At 40.0% G+C, this 18,777-nt stretch overlaps 1 protein-coding gene across 4 annotated transcripts in view; it reads left to right on the top strand.

Annotated features, from left to right (window-relative positions):
• The window catches only part of GRAMD4 (GRAM domain containing 4), a 151,753-nt gene that overhangs the window by 99,424 nt on the left and 33,552 nt on the right, over window positions 1-18,777 (top strand). For all 4 annotated transcript variants that reach the window (XM_030550539.1, XM_030558638.1, XM_030566942.1 and 1 more), the window contains exons 4-7: window positions 5,713-5,833; window positions 14,532-14,593; window positions 17,140-17,272; window positions 18,099-18,124. In XM_030550539.1, coding sequence (XP_030406399.1) covers window positions 5,713-5,833; window positions 14,532-14,593; window positions 17,140-17,272; window positions 18,099-18,124 — 342 coding nt within the window. The remainder of the gene's footprint in view (window positions 1-5,712; window positions 5,834-14,531; window positions 14,594-17,139; window positions 17,273-18,098; window positions 18,125-18,777) is intronic.

Below are 18,777 nucleotides of genomic sequence, written 5' to 3'. Positions count from 1 at the left end.
TGAATGCCTTTTGTATTATTCCAACTTCTAGAAATTTTCTTCTGGCATCAAGATGTTACCATGCAAACAAAAATTCCTGATGCAGACAAATTTCCTGCTGTCCTATGAAGTTCTAGACTAAGGCATACATAATTTGGCTATTGTATTAATGAGGAGGCAGTGGTGGAGTGGGGGGATGCTTTGGAAAAACTAAAGACCCCAAATTTATTCTGGAATCTCATCTTGCATTCAAAAGTTGTTTTGGAATCTCATCCTACTGCTGCAGATTTCTGCTATTAGGGTTTATTTTACTACATGCTTATCTAGCCTAAAGGTAATTATACTTAAATCTTATCATATAAACTTGTTCAGATGACTTCCCTTCATTGTTTTAATGACCTTTTAAAAATAATTTTTATTTATACAGTACCCAAGGCTTTGTAATAGAATGAGACATGACCCTGTTACAGAAAAAATTGCAGGGCACTTTTCTAAAATCACCTTTGGTGGTGGTGCTAAAACTGTAAATTGTAATTACTGAAGAATTATGCTGGTAAGTAGGTCCAGTATATAAAGTGTGTGGGAGTGTATCTCTGGGCCAGAGGGAAGTAAGGAGCTACAACACAGAAGGTCCTGGAGGGAAACTGTAGTAAAAGCCAATTTAGACAGAGGTTTATGGTGTGTCTGTAATCTGGGAAGGAGGAGTCGGGGTCTTTAACTTTAAGATCAAATCACAGGAAGGGCGGGGGGGGGCTGAGTTTCAGGTACTAATTCAAGTTTTTGTCATCTGTTGAGGGTGCAGTAAGATTCATCCATTTGTAATACTTTACAGACAAGTTGCTGATGTACCCTGAAGAACTTTCCCCTGTAAAAGATTCTTGTGGACTTTTTTTTTTTTTTTTTTGAGTAGCTCTAACAACTCCATTGTCTGCAGTAGACCTTTGAAATTCTGCAGGGACAAAGTCCTGGAGCTAGAGACATATCTGTTTTTGTCCCATTAAATTCTGTTCAGATTTGGCTGAGTTATAAACCATTGAAAACTGCCACTTACTCTTCAGTTACTTAGCAAGATTTGTGAGCGTGCCAAGCTAACTGCACATGAATGTTCTAAAGAGCCAGACCTACACTGCTGTCAAAAGTAGCAGTAGCAGACATTGCATTGGGAGTGTCTGCTACTGCTCCCAAAGCAGCTATATCTGTGGGAAATTGGGAGAAGGAGGTGTCTTCAACACCAGCAAACCCCGGGACCAGTACATGATCATTTTCTGCTTCCCTTGTGGAATAACTGTCTTCTGCTGATGCTACCTAATGTAGTTAGTCATATGCTTCAGTTGTGAATGTCCAGAGTTTAAACTACTCTCATATGGGGGCTGCTTTTACTATTGTTTTCCTTTTAAAAAAAAAACCTTCCCCCAAAACCTAAGAAATCACATACTAAAAGTCCACATTAAAAGAAGATTATTTGAGTTCCAAAATTATGAGCTTGAAAGTTAGGAAATGTCAGATTTATGGTTGTCCTTGCAATCTTAATTTTGCCATTGTCCAAATGCTTTACTGTACAGTATTAAATATAATGATCACATATTATTTTTTCCCATAGGACCCCTGCCTCATTCAATGTATAGGATGAATGCACGAGGGAGCAGAATTAAGATTCCACACGAAACCTATATTCAGGAATTTGCTAACTGCCATACACAGCAGTGGTAGAGCCCCTTCTGGCTGGACATTCACCAGACGGTTGTGTTTGGGGTCCAGCAAAGTGGGCTTTGTGCTTTAAACCTGCTGAGTCTGAACAAAGTCCAGGCCCTGCCCCTGGTTGGCCTGTCTAGGCATACTCTTGATCAGTCTGGCACTATCTTCTGAGATGAGACCCTGCAGTCCAACTGCCTAGCACCTGAGGCAGTGCTGACTCCTCAGACTCTGCCCATAGCCTAAGCACATGCTCTCCCAGAACTCCAGCTGAAAGGGTGCCCTGGGTTTACAGTTTAATTCTTCAGGGCCATGTGAAAGTGAAGGCCAACAGACACCCAGACATCTTTTGCCTAGGATTCTAAACACAATCACTCTACTTAGATATTACAATAAATACAAATCTAGACAAAATATTAAACACAGCTGTACACATTTCTCTGCCTCAGTTTTGTCACTATTCTGAAGAGTCCTTTGGATTGAGGGCAGAGACCTCTTGAGGGGTCCAGGATCCTTCTCTTCAGCAATATGGAGTCCACCTCTCAAAGTCAGCTAGCACTATTCTTTCCTGGCTGGTCCTGCAGTTAAGCAGGACCCTCTGCTATGAAAGCATTCTCTTCTCTCCTTTCCAAATTTTCTGTGCATCTGGCTCTCTCCAGTTTACATGTCCCAGCAACAACACCTGGTTTCTTTATTTTGCTGCTGAGGGTTTTTTAATCTCCACTTCTATGGCCCCCTGCAAAGAAACTTCACTGAACTGATTTCCCTTGGCATCAGCCAACCCATTGTGCCAAGGTGCTTCTACTTGAATAGGTGACCAAAAACGATAGGTCCATCAAGACACCATTGCACCTGATCTGGGAGGGACATGCTATAGCCCTGACAGCAGATGGCAGACTCCATTATTCCTGACAGAGTTCTGCGCCCCAGTCTGCATATTTCTATGCCCCCCTGTGTAGAAAAATGCAAAAGAAATCTGCAGGGAGACATGTGCTTTTTCCCCAGCGGCCCAGACAGCGCATGTGTTCCAGCATGCCTGGAGCAGCCTCAGAGGGGCAAATCACTGCAGGTAGTGGGGCACTGGATGTGCCTGTGGGGGAAATGTTAATTATCATCATGGGGTGGGGCTAATGCGGCTCGCCGGGAGTGGAGGGAGCTAGGTCTTTTTATTATGCAAGGGCAAGACTCTGTCCCCAAGACAGAAATGGAGCAGTCTGCCTGCCTAGTAATATGCCTATAACTTCTTGAGAATCAAAAAAACCCACTCAATTAAATAGTATAATGTTACTGAAAATTGTTTGTTTTGAAATTCAAGAAAATAACTTTTGTAAGAAAAACCAAAAAAAAAAAAAGCCAACAACATGTTTTGTTAATGTTGCTGTTGATGCTTAGTTGATCTCATTCCTTGAGGCAGAAGTGTAGCAGCCTGCCAGTATAGTAGCATTGTTAATGTTCCTATTGTTAGTTAATTGTTCCCATTCTGTAAAACCTTTAAGGCCCCTACATTGCCAGAGTGAGGTAAAGCCTTATAAATGACAGTCAGGGAATCAAGTAGGCAGATCTAGGTGCTTTCTCACTTTTTTCCTGTGCCAGAGTGGCACAGTGAGGTTAGATTACAGCTCAGGATTTACTTTACTTACCCATTAAAAAAAAAAAAAGACTTTGAGGGCAAATAAAACGTTTACCAAGCAGTCAATAAAATTTTAGGACAGTCAGAACCAAGCACTTCCCAAAGTACACAGCCAGGTCCATGACAATGATTAGCAAAATTATATGACTTTCATGTGTGAAAGTCTGAGCAGTTTAAAATGACATTCTATTTTTTTTATTTGCTGTTTGGTATTCTGTAATGTAATTTAAGTCTAAGGTATTAGTTACCAAGTGTTTGTAACTTAACTTTCATATACTGTATTTAGGAAATGCTGAATAGTTATTTGTGACTTTTTTCTGTATTGTAGTTTAAATAATTCACCAAAACAATTGAAACTGGAGTAATTATAATGTATTGTTTTGACAAATAAAATTTTCAGGATTTGTAATTTTTTTGGCACAGAATCTCCCACCGGAGTACCACATCTATATTTATGCATTCCATGGTACAGTTGTTTCATAATAACTTTAATAATATCAACCAGAACTCATGTTATACATAGTGTGATTATTCAGGCAACATGTATAATTTTCAAATGCTTGACTTTTTTCAAATTAATTTTCTTTGACTGAACCAATGAAAACCAAACTGTGGAATGGGAATAGGGTCTAAGCAACAATCTTTCATGGTGATTGAGGTTTATATGCACCACTTGGTCGTTCTGCTGGGTAAATATATACTGTAAAATAATTTCCTCCAACATTAACATTACAATGAAAAATCTGTACATTTCATTCCCTCTGGCCCATTATATTCTTACCCAGCACTCAAACTTCACCTGATATTTTGTTGCAATATTTCACTAACTTTTAACTACTCGGAATTGTCACCCCTGGCTCATTGACTGTTACACTGAAACTGTTGTGTTTATCCACAAAACAGATATAGTACATGCAATAGCTGCCAGAGTCTTTCCCTAATGTGCCACAACACTGACATAGAGGAAACTCCTTTATGGGTTTGAGGATGGCTTAGTTTCGATGCTCATTCAACACTTGGCCTTCTTTTTGCAGGGATTCCTTACAGGCCATCAGTGGTATGTTAATAACTTTCATTCTCTACAGACATGGGTGGAAATTGAACTGGTAACCTAGCAATAAATGGAGCTGTATCCTATTATCAGTCACTTATTTTACCCCAAATGTATTGTAAACATTTAGTATGTATTCAGAGAGTCAAGGGAAATGGAGAGTGGACAGAATATCTCTCTATTGGCCACCAAGTCACTTAAAATATATTAAAATGTTCTTGCAAATTGCACAACCTTCTGATTAGCACAAACTTACAAGAAGCGATATGAATAGGCATAGAACAGCTAGCCAGAGGCCAGGACATATTATAAGCATGTGTTGTTAGTTTATATGAAATAAGTTATAGCATAGATCTGTTTCTGTGGAGATAGCACGATTAGCTAGTTTCCCTTGTCTGATTTACTTTGAGTTTGAGACATTACAGCTGTTCTGCTGCTTATTGTCAAGGCAATTAAAAAAAAAAGGCAGCAAAATACTGAGCAGAGTAACTTTCATTTTTAAAAAATTAATGAGACTTCCTGTCTTTTTTTTTGTTTCATGCCTTCGTGCATCTATTCAGAGTGATGTGCTGGAAGTGACATTGAATCTTTTCCTTCATTGGAGACTCATGTGGAGTTGTGAAAAGGATACTATCAGTAAATTCTCCAGCCCCTGAAACTGCAAAATTAATTAGTAATTAAGTGGGCTTTTCATTGGTTATACTGGTTGATTCAACACAACAGGCTTTTCTTAAAAGCTTGTATCATAATACCCTATTGACTATAAAAATTTAACCTGCATCTTGGGTAGGAATGGACCTGAGTGGCAAAGTTGATATTAAAAACTTGCCCAAATTTAGAAGTGCTCAGATCTAGGGTTTTGGTTTGGACCTGTATCTAATGTAAAGGGAAAATAAAAAATTGCCTTGTATTTCCTGTGCTGTATTTTAATGTGAAGAACACTTCTGTCACTCGAGAAACTTCCCTGTTCCTGGAATCCAGTCTAGAAAACTGTATTGTGTAGTGATAGCTTACGCCTCAAGTTTATTTCAATTTTTTTTCTTTTTTTACTGTTTTAACTGGTTTACAAATGCATTGTAATTAACCCAGTCCTTTTTAAAATAATTAACCAATGTTACCCTTCCATGGTGCATATAGATATGCTGAAAAATAGACTTCCTTTTTATGAAGAGGAGCATATTCAACAGTAATAACAAAATATTATATAAAATGGCTTTTCTGTTTTGCTGGACAATATATTTGCATAGACATGTACGTAAAGCAATCCATATGGTTACTTATTTGTTTTCATGGGTTGCTTTTTTAAAAATTTCTTAACACTTCAAGGTAATTAAACTTTTCTTCCTTCCTTTCTTAACAGAGGAAGAACTCAGGAAGCTCAGAGAAGAAACAAATGCTGAAACCTTAAAACAAGAACTAGAAAAGGAACGGCAGAGGAGATTGGAACTGGAACAAAAGGTCAATGAAATACTTAAAACAAGGTAAGAGAAATCACTGCATAAAGTGTACTCAAGTGTCAGCTCAACTATCTGGGTGGCACAGAACGAAGAATTACAGAGAAACGTTAAAAAACTCATGCTTGTTTATTTACCCAGGATTTCACTAGGGAGAGGAGGGAAGTCAGAATTTAATGAATTTAAAAAGTCCAGAAGGGACCATTGTGTTTATCTAATCTAACCTCATGCATAACACAGGCCATAGAACTTCCTTGAATTAATTCCTTTGAACTAGAACATACGTTTTTTTAGAAAAACATCTAATCTTGATTTCAAAATTTCCAGTAATGGAGAATCCACTGCAACCATTGGAATAAGTTGGTGAATTGTTTCATTGGTTAATAACCCTTCTGCCCAGTCTTGCCCGCATCCCCCTTTTTTTAATGCCTTATTTCCAGTCTGAATTTGTCTAGGTTCAACTTCTAGCCACTGGACCTTGTTACACCTGTGTCTGTTAGATTAAAGGGCTCTCTATCAAATTTCTATTCCCTATGTAGGTACTTGCAGACTGATTAAGTCGCAATCCTTAAATGTCTTTTCAAGAGCTCAGTCTGTTTAGCTTGAGTCTTTCAGTGTAAGACACTTTTTCCAATCCTTTAATCGTTTTCATGGCTCTTCTCTGAACCCTCTCCAATTTTTCAATATTCTTCTTGATTTATGGATACTGAAAATGGACACAGTGCCAAATACAGATGTAATGTAAGCCCCACTACTCCTACTCAAAATTCTCCTGTTTATGAATGCTAGGATTGCATTGGTCCTTTTGTCCACAGCGTTTCACTGGAAGCTTGTGTTCAGCTGATGATCTAACATGATCCCTGTCACAGCCCTGGTTGAGCTCCTGCTGCTGGACACTCACCAGGCTGCTGGACCCACATGCTGGGCTTATGTGATTCTTAAGCTTCCCTTGGTCTGGGTAGGCTCCAGCACTGTCTCTGGTCCACCCTCTCTGGCACACATCTTGTGTGCCAAACTGTCTGATACCCCTTTTGGAAGTGGGGCCCCGTGTCCCAACTACCCTAAGTCCCCTGGGTCAGTACTGACCCCCCAAGAAACTCCAGTAGCTCTTCACTTTAGACCCCACAAGAAGTGTGTGTATATATAGATCTACATAAAAACAAATGCTTGAACACTATTCTCTGCCTCAGTTTCCTCACCACTGTAAATGTTCTTTGGGGTCAGGTTTAGTGTCTTTTCAGGGTTCCAGGTCTTGCTTAAGCCTTCTTCTCGGAACATGGAGTCAGCTCTCACTCCAGTAGCCAGTTTCCTTCTCGTTCTCCCTCTGTAAAATGGCTGGTACCTTCCTTGCTTCCATGACTTCCAGACCCCTTTATCAGGTGACATGCTGTTCAGCCTCAAACCCATAGTCAGGCGATCAGTTGTCTGGTTTCCAGCCCATCTTGGGAGGACTGGTTCTTCTTGATGATAGCCAGCTCATTGAACTAGAGTGCCTCCATTTAAACAGACGACCACAGTAATCCTTGTGTTACCACCCATTGGAATTTCAGATCAAGATGGAGGTAAAAAGGCAGAGAAGGCACAGACCAGCCTTACAGTCAAAATGGGGTTTGTAGTTTGATATAGATACATAGCCCTGGTCTACACTAGGGGGAGGGAGCGATCTAAGTTACGCAACTTCAGCTATGTAAATAACGTAGCTGAAGTCAGTGTACTTAGATCGACTTACCGTGGTGTCTTTACTGCAGTGAGTCAACTGCTGCTGCTCCCCTGTAGACTCTGTCTGCACCTCTCATGGCACTGGAGTACAGGAGTCGATGGGAGAGGGCTTGGGGGTCAATTTATCACGTCTAGACTAGATGCGATAAATCGATCCCTGCTGGATTGATTGCTGCCCGCCGATCCAGCGGGTAGTGTAGACATACCCGTAGAGTTCATAATTCCAAACAGAATTCAAAAGTTGCACGTGGATTCTCCAAATTGTCAGAACCCCCAAATTTGTTTGTTTCACCAGTTCTGCCCTCTGTTCTGTTTGTGAGGCATGCAGTTGTGTGCAAGACCAAAAAGACAACAGCACTGAGAGAGTTTCCATGTTTATGCTCATGTCAGCTGGGTCTTTATTTTAAGGTGCCTTTTTTTTTCTAACCTGCCTTCCACTTGAGTGAATTAAGTCTCTTTTTTTTTAATTCCTTTTTGATCAGTTACATGTAACACTAAGTGTATTTTAAAACACCTCAAAAGATTTTAACGCACAGACACATAATGCAGCTCTTGTGTACAAATGGGACAACCAAACAAAACCAAAACTAATCAAGCTATAGAGTAGGAAGAAGAGGAGATTGTTGTTTCTATTTTTAAATAGTTGAGAGGTGCTCAGATACTACAATTTTGGTAGGTCCTGTAAGTACCGCAAGATGAATACAGATGTTGCAACTAGAATTCAGTAAAGGCAAGAAAAGGGATGCTTAAGAGGACCGTCTTGTCAAAAACCTGGCTTCTTTCTTCTGTGTTTCTCTACTGTTCTTGATTTTGCAGCTGTGGTGCCCACACCAACATCCAGTATTTGGGAAGGAACTGTTTGAGAACATGGAGGCATCCAGATAGAGGCTTTTCTGTAGGGATGTACTGGGTCTGCCCAGACTTTGGTACAGCAGCTGCAGCTTGCGGTACTTTGCCAGGGGAATGATGCATAAATGATCTGCCAGATTAGCAAATGAGACCAGGACCCACATCACAGAATCTTATCTGGCTCTTTTGCATGACAGTGCAGAACACTCATCTCCAAAACATCTAGTTGGCTGCACTTTTTGTTTTATTTATTTTTAATCTGCCTAAGTTAGTGATAGGTTACTTGTACAGTAGCTGCTCTTGAGAATGTTTTTATCTGTTGTGAAACCTTTAACATCCCAGGAACATCTCTTCATATGTAAAAACACATGGACCAGTATTGTTTTGTTGACAGGATCTCCTGTGTGAGAATCCTGCTCTTTGTTTCTGTTGGCAAAGAACCAACAAGCATAGGATGTTAGCTACATAAAGTGCTATATGTTTACAAGTGTGGGAGTGTTTAGTTGGCACGGAGAAATGGAAGTCAGTGTATTTTATGTAAATCTTTAATCATTCCTCTGAAGTAAATTTAACATGCATAAATAATGTTAGGTGTATTCAAACAAGAGGAGTGAAATCCAGAATATATGTAGCTGTTTTTTTAACTCAACGATTGCTGTATGTAAGATCACTCCAAGTTCAGAAACCTTTATTTTGCATGGGCACAATTTGAATGACACTTTTCCTGCCCCAGTTTGAGAAAAATGTCATTGTCTATCTACACCTTTTAAAATAAATATATTTCAAGGGTTGGAGGATGCGCTTAGCCTACCCCTGAATGTGTTTGCAGTAAGAAATGCAGGGCTAGAATCTCTGCTTCTCTGAGCTTCTGTAGCAGTCATCAGGAGGCCGGTTATGTCACCAGTGAAGTGCTGAGGTTGGAATACTGGAAAACCTCTGTGTTTTGTCCACAACCTGAAGCACTTTGTGGCAAAGTACACTTTATTTAATTCTGAAGTACCTCAGTACTGTTGGAATGGATATACAGTGGCTCCAAGCTTTTAAAAAAAATTTTTTTTCCCTCCAAAAATTGTAATGATATTGTCATGCAGCTTCCAAAAAAACCACTTGGGTTTGCATAGCACTTTGAGAATGTTGGAGTAAATAACCAGCATGTCTGGTGTCGGGTTTCCTTTTTAAATTATGCATCGTGCATATAGCTATAAAACTCATGCTTACTAATATCTAGACGTTGTTGCAGGGTGTTTCCCATGGTTCAGAACTGAATGGAAGCATGTAACCCTGTACTTTGCTACTGTGTAATGTTACATGTCATTTGCTACTTGTGAACAGCTATAAATGATGTTTCATGCTTTCCTAATTCCAATATGTTTAAGCACAAATGAGTCCATTTTTAAAAAAAATCTGCATTTCTATTGGGTACAGTGGCCTTTTTTATCAGCGTAGTCAGTCCTTGCATTCAAGTGCAAGTAATTTGAGGTTGAGTAAGCATATGATTTACTGTAATCTGAATGCTGGTACCCCTTAGAGTGAGTTAGCCCTTCCTCTCTTACCGTTTTTCTGGGTAGGAGTCCCTAATTGCAGTAGAACTGATGTGATTTTTTTAAAATTTGAATTTGGAGTAGATTTAGGAAGCTTGTACCATGCTGCCCAGCTCCATATGGCATGAGAGTTCTGGGGACAATGATTAAGCCAGTGCGCCCGAGGATCTCCCTGGCTGAAGGAGCAGCTCGAGCTACAGAGAAGAGGATCTCTCCAATCCAGCTTGTTTACTTAGTGTGTCTCAGTTCTAGTACTTGGTCCACTATTTTACAAGTGCACAAGCCTGAAACAAAGGAGTTCATGACTTCTCCCTCTGAATCTGTCTGAAGCAATTAATTACAGTCTCTGTCCCACCCCACCCTCCAGATGCAACCAAAGCAGATGGTAGATTAGTCCTATCAAGAAAGTACCACCCAAGGTTGCATTAATCTTATTCATATTGGCATTCAGAACTAATTTTAAATCATAAGTTAAAATCCTTTCTCCTTCTCACAGATGTCTGATGAAAAATGGCACTGTGCTGCTCATGGTGTCATATTTCAAATAAGACTCAAAGCCACAGGCCTGACTGCTTGTGGCCATTGGTTCCTGCGGCACTTTTGTGTACATCTTTATAAGAATGTAGGTGTGAACCCAAGTGTTCTGGCAGAATACATGCTTAAATAATTATATCTTGCCTACCTAAATCTCCTACTGACCCTGAAATATCAGAAGTTGATGGTGTATTATTAATGTCTGTTGCTTTATAAATTAAAAAAGACATGCTACAGAGCGTTTACAATCTAAATGCCTGATTCTGCAAATACCATCATGTGTAGTGCAACATCAGCAGGTCTGTAACAGGAAGTAAAACAGAGTGGGGGTAGGGAAAGATCGCTGAGGGAGAAAATGAGTTGTGTTGTATAGCAAGTGACTCTAAAGGTTAAAGAGAAATAGGGCAAGACAAGAGAAGTAGATAATACAGGCGCAGAAGTAATAAGTAAGCAATAAAACTAAATTAATGATTTTTCAGAAGAGGGTTGAAGGAAAGTTAAATTGCTTGATGCTAGAAGAACGCCATGCAGCATGGAAAAGGCCCAGGGAGGAGTAGGAGGCACATAACTGTCTCTATTTTTTAAATGGTAATTTTAGCAGTCTGCATTTCAGAAGCTGAGTTATTCCTCAATATTCAATCTATAAAAGTGCTGTGGGAGTTGTTTAGGATAGAGGAGGTTTGTAAAATATTAGAATATATAAAAATGGTTGAAACTGAGATCTAAATTATCAACACAGAGAACAACTGAAGGAGGGGTAAAGTTCTGTTTCTGAATAGTGTTGTGTTTAATTTTTTTGTCTCTTTTCCCTTTCCTATGGTCAGGTAGGTAGTGACATAACTTGGCTGTCTGAAGATCAGTTATTTGGCAAGACCTAGAAACTTTCAAATCTGTGGTATTGGATCTAATCCTGCTCAGTCCTTATAAATCAACTTTGCAATTTAATTAGGTTGTGCATAATAGAGGCTTGTGAAGCATTGCCTCACATCCTTTTTAACTGTAGTTACTTACCATGCTAAGACATTGAATTCAGATTTCATTCTGGACATCTTTGGCAGAGATGCTTAATCTCCACAATGGCTTGCCCCTATTATATCTGGTGTTCTTCCCCTAGCTGTAGTGGGGTTTAGTCCAGGTTGGAGGATGTTATGATTTGCATAGGTTTATCTTGTGGTGCACCGCTTGAGGATGGAAGGGAGCCTCCTCCCCATGCAACAATAGGGCAGGGCCTTTGGGAGATCCATTAACCCTTAACTGCTGCTAGCTGACTAGCAGGCCAACTGATGCATCATGTCCTTGAAGGGCCATGTTCTACCTGTTACAGGATCCTTCCTTTTTCCCAGTGCTGCATATGCTGCAGCTCACAGTTATCAGTAGCTGGGGTGAACGCTGATCCTGTGCAGATGAGCAGCATTGCATCAGGCTAGTTGCACTTCTGCGCCCCACAGCCTATCCTGTGAAATCCTGCATGCAGGATTCCTGTAGTTAGAGGAAGGTTCATCTGCTCATCTTCAGTTTGCTGACCTAGGCAGGATTTGGTTCTTCATGTTTATGAGGAAAAATACACTTGAGAGTGCCTATATCATAAAAGTTTGAGAATGCGTGTATGTCACTTATACTTTTGCTTTCAAGCAGTAGGTTTGGCAGTCATGTAAATTCATGTTAAAGAAGCTATTATTACGGACTATCCTACACTGTCAGAGTAACTTCTCCAGTGGAGCAGTGTAGTTGCATGGTGTCAAAGTCATGCTGTATGGATTGGAAGATGCCTGAAGGTCACAGTTTTACCTAAGAGCATCCTAGCAGCAGCTATCTATGGATTGAAATAGAGTTGCTAAAAATTAGTGTAAAACTAGCAACAAAATGGAAAACTAGGTATGGGAACAGAAGTGTATACACACCTAAATATATTATGATAATATTTGCGTATAAATGTACCAAAGTTAACTTTTTAAACTGGCAGGATATTGGGCTTGAAGGACCATTGGTCTCATCTGTTATGACCAACCATGTTTGCTGTTGACCTTTCAGGCACCTATCACCTCAGCTCTCTTGGTACAGTAACTCCTCACTTAGTCGTCCCAGTTAACATTGTTTTGTTGTTACTTCGCTGATCAATTAGAGAACATGTTCATTTAAAGTTGCGCAATGCTCCCTTATAACGTCGTTTGGCAGCCGCCTCCTTCGTCCACTGCTTGCAGGAAGAGCAGCCCATTGGAGCTAGCTGGTGGGGGGGCTTGGAACCAGGGAGGACCGGCAGCCCTGCTATAAGCTCTCTGCTCCCCTAAGTTCCCTGTGCGGCAGCTGCTCAGCAAGCTATCAGTTGCTGGCAGTTCGGCTCACCTTCCCCCCACTGCCATGGGCTGCTCCTGCCCTCTGCCTTGGAGCTGCTCCCGGGAGCCTCCTGCTTGGTGTGCGGGGGCTGAGGGGGAGAATAGGCAGGCAAATGTCAGGGTGTTCCCCTCCCCCCTGCTCCTGCACCCCACTTACCCCATCTCCAGATGAGGTAAGTGGGGGAGATGACACGACAGGGCTCAGGACAGAGGGCTCTTCCTGGGAGCAGCTGCTGTCTCAACTTGCTGATTAATTAACAAGGCAGTGTACTTAGTGGGGTCAGCCTACTTAAAGGGGCAGTGCACATCTCCCTCTCTCTCCCACACACAGTGTCAGTGTCTCTCTGCCATGCTGTCTCCCCTCCCTCCATTGGGGCGAGGGATAGCTCAGTGGTTTGAGCATTGGCCTGCGAAACCCAGGGTTGTGAGTTCAGTCCTTGAGGGGTTCATTATAGGGATCTGGCAAAAATCTGTCTAGGGGTTGGTCCTCCTTTGAGCAGTGGGTTGGACTAGATGACCTCCTGAGGTTCCTTCCAACCATATTCTATGATTCATTCATGCTGCCTTGTAGAGTGTGAGGCTACATTAACAACAATGGGTTAACCCTTAAGTGCTCAGCTGAATGCTAGTTCATGATTTAGCAGTAAGGCATTCCCTGGGAAAGATCCCACCTTCTTCCACGCTCTGATTTCTCCATCTCAACCAATGATCATCATCATTACTGTGTACAGTATTAAATTGTTTAAAACTTATTGTGTGTGTGTGTGTGTGTGTGTATAATTTATATATAATGTATATGCATGTATAAATACATGTATGTAAAAGCCCAACTTTCTGTGCATTGAACATATAGTAACATTCTGGTTATGTTCCTGAAAAATGTGACTTTAAGTGAAATGATGTTAAGCTATTCCCATTTCCCCATAAGAATTAATGTAAATGAGGGGGTAACTAGAACATTACTGTATGTTCAATACACAGAAAGTTGGACTTTTGCATACCTGTATTTTTCCACTACTGAAAGAATGATTAACTTAGCCTCAGTGAGTTTTTAAAAGTAATTTCATCATAAATTGATATCTGTGCACTCTGTGTTGTATAGGAATTTAAACAATACCATATTTAAAGAAACCCTTTGTCTTATTCTTAATTTAATGAAAATGAGTAGCTGGTGGCTCCAGTAGTAATGATGACATAATTACTTTTGGAGTATTGTTCTGGAACTGTGGTTCTCAATCCCCCACCCAGTCAGCAGTATTGGAAGGAAGTATGGTCAGGAAATCCTGATGCATGTTGGGAACCCCAGTTCTGGACCATTGTACTGCACATACGATGTGTAAAGAGATATCTTGGAATGAACTATAGAATGGCTGGCTGTAGAGCTAAAGGGAGAAGGAACTGAGCAGTCAGGGAAGAGGGGCATGCTTTAACCTTTCAATGTAAACATATTCTGTTTTCAAGGATTCTAAAAATCTGTGAAAATAAATCTACAGTGAATATTTTACTTTCCTGGTGGCTCCCAGCACAGCTTGCACTACAATGGAAACAAACCTAACTCCTCCTCCTTCCTCCCATGCTCTTGTGCTGCCTCTGCCATGGAAACAGACACTGACAGCACTTCTCCTATTCCCCAGCAGAGGCAGTCCTGCAGCATGAAAATATGCATCTAGTTCATTCATGGGAAATTATAAGCATGAAGTACTCTGATTCTACAGATATTCATCTCTTGTTGCTTTTTTTTCTTTATAGAACAGAAGAGCTGCCTACAACACAGCAACCCTCAAAACCACCGACACAAGTCAATGGAACAGGTAGTTTTGACTAAGTCAGTACTAGTGATTTGATTCACTTATCAGTTTTTATTCACATGAGCTCTTCTCCCAAAACTGATCTGCAAGATGATACTGGAACATTTTTGTACAAGCTGATGGTTCTTTATTCAGGCTTTTGGAGAGCTATATATGAGAGATTATGTGAATATATTCTTCTGTTCACGCAGCCATGATTTAACTTAACAAACCTAAGTTTACAGGATGAAAGGAAAGAGTATTCTGCATCTTTCTTGATTTCCTTTGAAGTTAAATGAGACTGCTGGTGTTAATATGTTCTTCAGTATTTAACATTAAGTAGAATTTTTGTCCTCTGCTAAAAGCAAAGATGTACATAAGAAAGGCCATCCAGCCCAGTATCCTTTCTTCCGACAGTGGCAAATGCCAAGTGCTTCAGAGGGAATGAACAGAACAAGTAATCATCAAGTGATCCATCCTGTCGCCTATTTCCAGCTTCTGGCAAACAGACTAGGAACACTTCAGAACATGGGTTTGCATCCCTGCCCATTTTGGCTAATAGTCATTGATGGACCTATCCTCCATTAACATATCTAGTTTTTTTTTTTGGAACCCCGTTATAGTCTGGCCCTTCACAACATCCTCTGGCAAAGAGTTCCACAGGTTGACTGTGCGTTGTGTGGAGAAATACTTCCTTTTGTTTGTTTTAAATCTGCTGCCTACTAATTTCATTTGGTGACGCCTAGTTCTTGTGTTATGAGAAGGAGTAAATAACACATCCTTATTTACTTTCTCCACACTACTCAATATTTTATAGACCTCTATCAGATCCTCCCCCTTATTCATCTAATTTCCAAACTGAAAAGTCCCAGTCTTCGTAATCTCTCCTCATAAGGAAGCTGTTCCATATCCCTGATCATTTTTGCCCTTTTCTGTACCGTTTCCAATTCCAGTAAATCTTTTTTGAGATGGGGGCGACCACATCTGCATCAGTATTCAAGATGTGGGTCTACCATGGATTTATATAGAGGCAATATGGTATTTTTTGTCTTATTGATCCCTTTCCTAATGATTCCCAACATTCTGTTAACTTTTTTGACTGTCGCTCCACATTGAGAGGATGTTTTCAGAGAACTATCCACAGTGACTCCAAGATCTTTCTTGAGTAGTAACAGCTAATTTAGACCCCATCATTTTATATATATAGTTGGAATTATGTTTTCAAATGTGCATTACTTTGCATTTGTCAACATTGAATTTCATGTTCCATTGTCTTGCCCAGTCACCCAGTTTTGTGAGATCCCTTTGTAACTCTTTGCAGTTTGCTTGGGAGTTAACTATCTTGAGTAAAAGCAGCAGAGAGTCCTGGGGCACCTTATAGACTAACAGACATTTTGGAGCATGAGCTTTCGTGGGTGAATACCCACTTAGTCGGATGCATGTAGTGGAAATTTCCAGGGGCAGGGGGGTGTGTGTGTGTGTGTGTATATATATATACATTATATATTATATATATATAATGCCCTCTTCTAGCTACATGCATCCGACGAAGTGGGTATTCACCTACGAAAGCTCATGCTCCAAAATGTCCGTTAGTCTATAAGGTGTAACAGGACTCTTTGCTGCTTTTACAGATCCAGACTAACATGGCTACCCCTCTGATACTATCTTGAGTAGTTTTGTATCGTCTGCAAATTTGGCCACCTTACTATTTATCCCTTTTTCCGGATCATTTATGAATATGTTGAACAGAACTGGTCCCAGTCGTTGGGGGACACCACCATTTACCTCTCTCCATTTTGAAATCCAACCATTTATTCCTACGCTTTGTTTCCTATCTTTTAAACAGTTACTGATCCACGAGAGGACCTTCCCTCTTATCCTATGGCAGTTTACTTTGCTTAAGAGCATTTGGTGAGGGACATTGTCAAAGGCTTTTTGAAAATCTAAGTATACTATATCCACTGGATAGTTCTTACCCACGTGCTCGTTGATCCCCTCAAAGAATTCTGGTACATTGGTGAGGCATGAGTTCCCTTTACAAAAAACATGTTGACTCTTCCCTCAACAAATTATGTTCATCTATGTATCAGATAATTCTGTTCTTTACTACAGTTTCAACCAATTTGCCAAGTACTGAAATTAGGTTTACTTGCCTGTAATTGCCTACTGTATATAACTGGCAGAGCATCTGAAAGAGAAGCAATCCAGAAGAAACATCCAAATTATATGAACTACTGCTACTTTTAATAAAACTTTACCTGGAAGCATCTACATTTAACTGTAATATTTCTCCTTAAAGACCAGGAGACAAATGTTAATTTAAAAAAGTTTGTGGCTCTATATTTAATTTCCAGAGTTGGTGGAGAAGGAATCATTCAATCCCATTGGACTCTGCAGTGGGGTTCTCAAGGGAGGTGATAACTTACAAGGAATGCCACTAAACTACAAAGGAAAACTAGATCTGGCACAGTTCTAGTTGCATGTTACAACATGAGTTCTTTTCAGCTGATTTTTTCAAAAGTTTGTTTTTTGTCCTAATATACAAAATATGCTGTTCGGATTTATAGATAAACGCAGTCAGATGATGTGTTCGAGAGTCCAGAAGTGGTTTTATGACAAATTTGGGGAGTATGTTGAAGACTTCAGATTTCAACCAGAGGAAAACACAGTGGAAACTGAAGAGCCACTTAGCGCTAGAAGGTAAAAATACTTGTAAACCCTTTTTTTTTGTTTGTTTTTTTCTTTTTGGATAAACCAACATACAACTTGTCACAAATGATTCTACTATAGTGAAATACATGTAAGGAAATATATTTGTATAACAAGTAATAGAAGTTGAAGTAGCAGGGCTAATTTTGGCTCTGTATGTATGCTTCTAAATCAGTGTTAGCAGCAGAGAGTTCAAATCCCATATTTTCTGCATGTCTGGAATGAAATTAGACTTGGTATGTCTACAATGCAGCTGGGAGTGTGCTTTCCGGCTCAGGTAAACAGACAGGTGCTAGCCCTGCTCAAGCTGGACCCTCCAAAAATAGCAGAGTAGCAATGTGGGTTGCCCACCTAAGTATGTACCAGAGGATCCAGGTAGTTTTCTACTCAGGTGGTTAGCCCAAGATGCCGCTCATGCTATTCCTTGCTACATTGCTATTTATTAGCATGCAAGCGCGAGCAGGGCTAGCACATCTGTCTATTTGTGCTGGAAAGTATACTTCAGCTACAGTGTAGACATACCCATAAACTAGTTACTGGGTCCACAGTGTGCTAGAAATGTTTCCTTTAGTGCTGAGGCTAAGTACCTCAGTAGGCTAGTGAGGTTTTGGCTTCAGTTTTGATCTGATATCAGGTAGGGCTTAGTTGTAATTCATTTTGAATTGCATTTTTGGCAGCTGAGTAGCTTTACACCATTGATACGCTAGCTGTCTAATGTATGTGCTGTACATATTGTACTAGAACAGAAGTACGGATATGTTGAGTTGCACTGAAATGCTTTTTGTCTGCCTAATATGTTTTATCCATATTTTTCTAGGTTAACTGAAAATATGAGACGATTAAGTAAGTATTGAGCAACATCATTATCTTGACATAAAATCAATTTTTTTTATCCCTTAACTTAATATTTGTGCATATAAAAATGCAGAAGTCTTGAGAAATACTTCTCCCAGTTGATAGGTGGAAGCATTTCTAAAGCCTTGAATTAATCCTTGGTGTAAATAGTAACTTAAGTAAGCAGTATAACACCAGGGATGATACTGTCTGCCACATTATTAAATAGTGGCAGAAGATATTCCCTTGTTAAGCTCCAAGAAAACAGGATGCTCCCATAAAAACTGTAATACAGTATGCTAAATAAATACCCAGTCTGGTGAAACTTAACTCTTCAGAGCTGGGTAACTGAAAGCTCATCTTACAAACCCTTGTTCCTACTTAATTGAATTATTAGCAGAGATAGAGGCCTGCTAGAGTCAATAAAAGTTTGCAGGCATGGACCCTACCTGACCAGGAGGAATACGTCATTGTTTCAGTCTTTCCTAATGCTTTATACAGCCTAGTTTTTAAAGTAAAATTATCATAGTATGTTGCTTCCATCATTTGCTTTGAGAGACTATTCTATGGCTTGTCGTCCTTATTAGGAAGTCAGGGGAGTCCTATCTGAGTAAAAAATGTAAGATCATGCCCTGGGTATTTATGTGGGAGATCCAAATAGT

The sequence above is a fragment of the Gopherus evgoodei genome, chromosome 1, assembly GCF_007399415.2.
Source record: "Gopherus evgoodei ecotype Sinaloan lineage chromosome 1, rGopEvg1_v1.p, whole genome shotgun sequence".
Lineage (NCBI taxonomy): Eukaryota > Metazoa > Chordata > Testudines > Testudinidae > Gopherus > Gopherus evgoodei.
Note: the sequence above shows the minus strand (reverse complement) of the source record. Positions and strands in the feature narration are given on the sequence as shown.